Genomic DNA, 6,415 nt, shown 5'->3' with positions numbered 1-6,415 from the left:
GTTTTGAAATATTTTGACAATTAACGTAAAAAACATTGAATAACAAAAATAGTGCAGTAAAGTGAATGGGTAAAAAGAAAAAGTTCGAGGAAAAATTAACTTTATAAATAGAACGCAAATACATACATCAAAAAATCGTTTCTCACTTTCACAGTTGGGTACTTTGAGTGTGTAATGCATAAAATTATGGACCTCTAAATCTACAAACAAACATTGCTTATATACTAGTCCTAATACAATCGTCTACAACGACCAACTTAGTAAAACTTGACACATCTTTGTCTTCATGCATCTTTCGTCTTTGACAGGTTTCCACGTGTTCTTGAATAAGTATGATCTTATCCATACTCTCTTCAATAAAAACATCATAGTCACGTTAATTGGAAAAACTCCCCAAATTTTACTAAGTCTTTTAACTCGGCTAGGGTCTTCAATGGACCTCTTGACTATCTTTCCCAACCTACTTTGATAGGATATGCTTATCAAATAATTAAGTGATCTTCTGGTCGAAAATGACCATTTTGACGATAGGTGAAACCTTAAATCCCTGTCAGCCAAACTTGGTCATGAATTCTCATCTTTATTACCTGTGTCGAAAATATGAGGTAACAAGTTAGGAGGGGAAATTCTCAAGTGGTTCAACATACCCTCCTCGAAGATAGTGAAGGGAAACTTGAATCCCAGCTTGGAAAAAAGCATTTGAAGAAGGGTATAAAGCACCATCCAAAGGAATTACATACCCTTTTTCTGAAATCGACATAGGAAATAGACCAATAAAAGGACAATCCCATATATCTATAAGAATCTTCCTATTTCTAAGTGTTGTTGAAGAAGGAGATTGTTCCTAATGACTCCACCTTAACCTAGTGTTATTAAGAAATATCAGTATGCATGAAGATACCTTAACGCTCCTTTTGAACCTTGTATTCCCAACTTTCATGAAAGAGATAATGCTTGTCATGAATAAGGGAATGGTTCAGAAGATGAGGTGATCCCTAACCTCCTTAACACCAGACTCTCGTCCGTTTAAAACTTAAAAAATTAATGGAGAGATGAGTTCCTAGTTCATCCTGGTGGGTTTCAACAAGATCAAGAGAATAAAGGCCATTGTTAGTATCCCTAATGAAGGGCCAACAGAACCATTCATATTTTCACTAGGATGGGAACTCGAAGGTTCACTGTCATTTTTGATAAAAAAATCATGAGAGCCAGAATTGTCACTAAGAACAACAGGGTTTGCAATTGGTCGACTAATTGCTAAAGGGACGAAATTTGGTATTTCTGGGTTTACTATTTCAGTGCGAGATGAATCATCACTCACATCACTGGAAATTTCTAGATCATTTGCAGGGTCGTCTCCTACATTAGTCATGACCAAAGCAAGGAAGGGAAAACAACAACCAGTAAGGAGAGAGAGAAAGGGTACTTGAAAAAGTTCAACCTTGAGGAAACAATTAAAGAAAATAAAAGTCATAGGAACGCGATGAATCGATAAAATGCATAGAAAATATAGGACCTAGAGATGAAAAGAAAGATATATAGAACACGAGTCATCGAAGCTCAAGGAAAAGCAATCGAAGTTCGAAGAACAAGAAGAAGAAAATGATTACAATTTGCGCTAAGAGTGGAAATATGGCTAGGAAAGTGAAATATCCTTTATATATTGGGTGAAGCAAATAAATCAGCGACCCCAAATAAAAGGAAATGTACATATTAAGAACAATAGTTAAATTTGTCTCGATACTGAAATGATATTCGAGTACAGTTGAGCACCCTAAAGAGAAGTGACACCCCCTAGTCTAAGGAATTAGGGTCATATGTAAAAGCAATCTTACAAAACATTTCAATGATGCCGACTATGAAACATTTCAATGATGTGACACGATAAGTCTTGGAAGAAACAATACAATCCTACTATGAGCTCCACACTAAACCCTCATCATGAATCACTACTTACCATTAGATGTCATCAAACTGTCTCTCATACTCCACGGCGAATTGGTAGGGAACTTTCATAGTCGGCATTTCTATATAACACATTTTTCTCGTGAGACTTGCAATATCTAAAATCATTCATTATTTAAATCTTCATATTTACGTTAGAAAATTAATATCTGATAATGCCACACGTATATTTTAATGATTTAAATGGATGAGAATATCTTGTAAAATTAAGTTTGAGATTATTCACAAATATAATAATAATTATAGATATATATCCAATCATAACACGTGTTGTAAGCAAGAACAAATCATAACATACATATGCTACACTAGAAGGATTAATATTTTAGGTAAAATAAAATAACAAATAAATTACCTGGTTATGTTGCCTAAATGAATCTCCTTTTTAAGACAAAGTTTATAATGTGACCTAACATATTCATTGAAGAATATGTTAACTGACCGAAAAGACCCTGCATCTAGATTCATTGACCCTAAAATAAAATTCAAAATCGCATTTAATTTCTTATGATGACAGACTTTAATAGTAACAATGACCGTTACACCATACATGATACAACAGAAAGATTTAGAAATCATAATTATTATGAAATTGAAAAGTGTCTCTCAGCATCTTCCAAACCAAAGGTAATCAAACAGTTTCTACTTTTTTTTTCTCTGCTTTTTCTTTTCTTAAATTCTTGTTTTGTCCTTCTCAGGAAAATCCATGTTGTTAAAGGATGTGTTATGAAGTATTCTTCTAATCTAACTTCACACTTTCTCTATACTTACTCCATACAAGATTCCCATACATGCTATAAAATGTACTTTTATAAATTATAAGAAAATAACTATATCAAATGCATACAAACTATTCTATTACAATGTCATTCACTTCATGTTTTTGTCTTGAAGAATCAAACACATACCATACAAGATAGAGTCACCATGCCGTTCGGTTTGGTCTCGGCTTGGAACAAGCGGCGACGAAGCAAGTCTCAAGATCATTCCGACCCTTGTAAACTTCCCTCTATCTCTCTTTTTTTTTTGTAAGGATTTACTAAATGGTGTGTCATTATAGATTTTGTACATGCAATGTCTTTCAGGGATTTATAAACCTGCAGAGTTTTGGCAACTTGAAGATCAATCACCGCAATCTACTAATAGGATGCATGGATCATCTGTTTTCACACTCAAGGAAATGGAAGATGCAACTTGTTCATTCAGTGATGATAATCTTGTTGGAAAAGGAGGATTTGGTAGGGTCTATAGAGGCATTTTGAAGTCAGGAGAGGTAATATGGTTTTAAATTGCGGTTGCAGAAATTTATTTACAGCAAAATTTCATAATTCGACTACAATTGCGGTTGCTGACATAAATTTTATTAGTGCGGCTACAATTGCGGTTGCAGACAGAAATTTTAAACTAGTGATAACAATAATATACATTGTTTTTTTTCCATGAAGGTTGTAGCTATCAAGAAAATGGAGTTGGAAGCAATTAAAGCGGCAGAGGGAGAGCGCGAATTTCGCGTAGAAGTTGACATATTGAGTTTGCTAGACCATCCAAATCTTGTTTCTTTGATAGGTTATTGTGCTGATGGAAAGCATAGATTCTTAGTATATGAGTATATGCATAATGGAAACCTGCAAGATCATTTGAATGGTTTGTCATGTACCCAAAATCTACATGATCTTATAATTTCTTACATTGCATCTAGCATAATGGTGTAAATCACTACTTAGTCCTTGAATTTGGATCATTTATTCTTCTTATATATAAGTGATATTTAACTTTTAGGGATGAGGGAAAGAAAAATGGATTGGCCTCAAAGATTAAGAGTGGCATTAGGAGCTGCAAAAGGCCTTGCTTATCTCCACTCAAGTTCTTGCGTTGGAATTCCTATCGTTCATCGAGATTTCAAATCCACCAATATTCTTTTAGATGCCAATTTTGAAGCAAAGGTATAGATACTTAACATAAAACCATGTATAGTCTTGAACGAGTAAAAACTAACGAGCGTTTTGTAGATATCTGATTTTGGATTCGCAAAGTTAATGCCAGAAGAACATGAAATACACGAAACAGCCAAAGTACTTGGTACATTTGGCTATTTTGACCCTGAGTATACATCGGTGCGCATAGATAAATTTCATTTGAAGCATCGTTTTGTTCTTACCATTTATTAAAGTAGCACTAATAACCATTTTATTTCATGAACAGACGGGAAAGTTGACGCTACAAAGTGATGTTTACGCTTTTGGTGTTGTTCTTCTAGAACTTTTGACAGGACGTCGAGCTATAGATCTAAACCAAGGTCCAAATGATCAATACCTTGTACTACAAGTAAGGCACTTACTGAATGACCGCAAGATGCTCCGTAAGGTGATTGATCCAGAGATGACTAGAAATTCTTACACTTTTGAATCAATATTCATGTTTGCGAATCTTGCATCGCAATGTGTTCGTCTTGAGAGTCATGTGAGGCCTTCAATGATAGATTGTGTCAAAGAAATTCAAATGATTATCTATACAAATGCAAAAGGGTTGGGAATGGTTATGCATAGTTTGAGAATGCTCTAGTGACAGAAATACGTAAATTATACATACTTTGTGAGTTAAATAATTCATGTTTAGATATCAAACTGAATGAATAATGTTAGCGAGAAATATTTGGCATGTTTGTTCACAAAACAATATGGATTTTGATAGTGTTATAAAAGATTATGACCGTGCTTGATTTCAGAGAACCTGCAAAACTAAGCTTCAACATTAGAAAATTAAGACTAATCTTGAATCCTAGCCCTTTCAATTGAGACTAATTTTAGAATTGAAAATTAAATATGAAATTAAAAACTTAAAACTAAAACTTATTTTAGTTTTTGTTCTGGGCCGCACGCAAAACCCAAATTGAAAGGTCCAATGATAAAGCAATGGTAATTCGCGCAAAGAGCAAGCAATAGACCTCTATTCTTCCTAAGACAATTCTGCTGATAGAATACATTAATGCTAAGTTAGATCCAGGAGTGCGAACACTTTGATCTTTCATGCAAAGTTGTACAACAAACATGTTACACTTAAATAGATAGGGTTATCTAAACATAAATGGGGTTGGACCTCTTTTGGAAAAAATATTAAAACATAGTAACTAAGAATTAGAGACAATTGCTATTGCACCCCATTTAAAATTGATAATAATCTTTAAGCTAAACTAGCTTCTTTGTCACTCTTTTTTGGACTTAAAATTGGACCTCATAACAATACTCCTGAGTCCATAAGGAACTTTGTCCTCAAGGTTCAAATCTTGGTTGCCACATGGCATGATGGGATTGGGTAAAGAGATAACATTTGGTACAAGATTAAATATGGCTTTGGAATTGAGGGGGAAAATTGGACCAATTTCCGTTGGCTATAATGGGGAGGAATTCGGGTTGGATTTTGGTGGGTAGGGGGTGAGGTGGAGAATTATGAGTGGTGGGGAATAAGGGTATGAATAGGAATAAAACAAAGCTCAAAAGGAAGATTGAGGATATGATGACGAACTCTTGACTGAAAGCAGGAAGAAAGTCAAGACCGAAGATGATCTCAAGGAGAAATATCAGGATGGCTTATCCCAAGCTGATATGGGGTTAACTTCACTTTGTAAGTAGCTAAAGTAAACATAGAAAAAATGTGAAAAAAATCACCGTTGGTTTGAACTAGCTCTTAAAGAGAAGAAGATCCTAAGGGATGAAACTGATGTTGAGATCAAGAAGCTCAAGCTATCTCTTCATAATGTCAATACCGAAGCTGATCAGGAGCGTCGTCTTAAGGAAGAAGTTGTGCGAACTTCCTATGTCACTCCTCATATTTGGAAGGATAAGTGCCAAAAAGTCGAGCTTGCCACAAAGTGTGTCGACACTGAAAACAATGGTTTGAGGCTCTGAATAAAGAGAGTATGGGTTGACTCAATGAGAAACCACATCATAATGATCTCTTGGACACCTATGCTAAGTCCATCAACATCTTGCAACCTGCTGCCACGATGTACCGTACTAAGTATGATTGCTTGGTAAGATTTTGCAACGAGTTGACCATAGAGGTTCCTTGGAGATTGGAAGATACCTTAAAGGATGCAGAGGAGAGCAATACTCCTCATTATATATTTCGGTTCGTCTACCTATGTGAGCGGAGATGAAGAGGTTTAAAGTCGATCTGAAGGAGTTGAAAGAGCGCAAGGCAAAGCGTTCTGTGTCATTATTGCTATATATCTTCCTTGTCATGTTTTGAATTATTGTATTATATCTAATGTAATTGTAATCTCAAATCATGAATACAAGTTTGACTTGTTTGAAATCGGTGTGCTTACTTTATTTGCCATTTTTAGTGCTTGTTGGTCATTATAAATCATATAAGGTTCCTTGAGAATTAAAAAAAATCATAAATCATGCATCGTTCATGCATTATCATGCCTTTCATTATAAAATTAATT

General features: G+C 34.8%; 1 protein-coding gene across 1 annotated transcript; it reads left to right on the top strand.

The window, feature by feature from the left end:
• Positions 1-2,515: 2,515 nt before the first annotated feature.
• On the top strand, positions 2,516-4,631 carry LOC127135449 (probable serine/threonine-protein kinase PBL28). The gene is made up of 7 exons (XM_051062156.1): positions 2,516-2,592; positions 2,860-2,962; positions 3,051-3,238; positions 3,411-3,609; positions 3,745-3,908; positions 3,975-4,079; positions 4,168-4,631. Exons 2-7 carry the CDS (start codon positions 2,893-2,895, stop codon positions 4,525-4,527), a joined length of 1,086 nt encoding a protein of 361 aa, XP_050918113.1. The 5' UTR covers positions 2,516-2,592; positions 2,860-2,892; the 3' UTR covers positions 4,528-4,631.
• Positions 4,632-6,415: the final 1,784 nt, after the last annotated feature.

This window comes from Lathyrus oleraceus, chromosome 4 (genome assembly GCF_024323335.1).
Source record: "Lathyrus oleraceus cultivar Zhongwan6 chromosome 4, CAAS_Psat_ZW6_1.0, whole genome shotgun sequence".
NCBI classification, from domain to species: domain Eukaryota; kingdom Viridiplantae; phylum Streptophyta; class Magnoliopsida; order Fabales; family Fabaceae; genus Lathyrus; species Lathyrus oleraceus.
The sequence above is the reverse complement of the archived record's forward strand: the minus strand, read 5'-3'. Positions and strand labels throughout refer to the sequence as shown.

Excerpts from the sequence above, each read along its gene's own strand:
- LOC127135449 (XM_051062156.1), top strand. The coding sequence starts at position 2,893 with ATGCCGTTCGGTTTGGTCTCGGCTTGGAACAAGCGGCGACGAAGCAAG. Across the intron at positions 3,909-3,974 it reads ATGCCAATTTTGAAGCAAAG|ATATCTGATTTTGGATTCGC; the intron begins GTATAGATACTT and ends AGCGTTTTGTAG. Across the intron at positions 4,080-4,167 it reads TTGACCCTGAGTATACATCG|ACGGGAAAGTTGACGCTACA; the intron begins GTGCGCATAGAT and ends TTTCATGAACAG.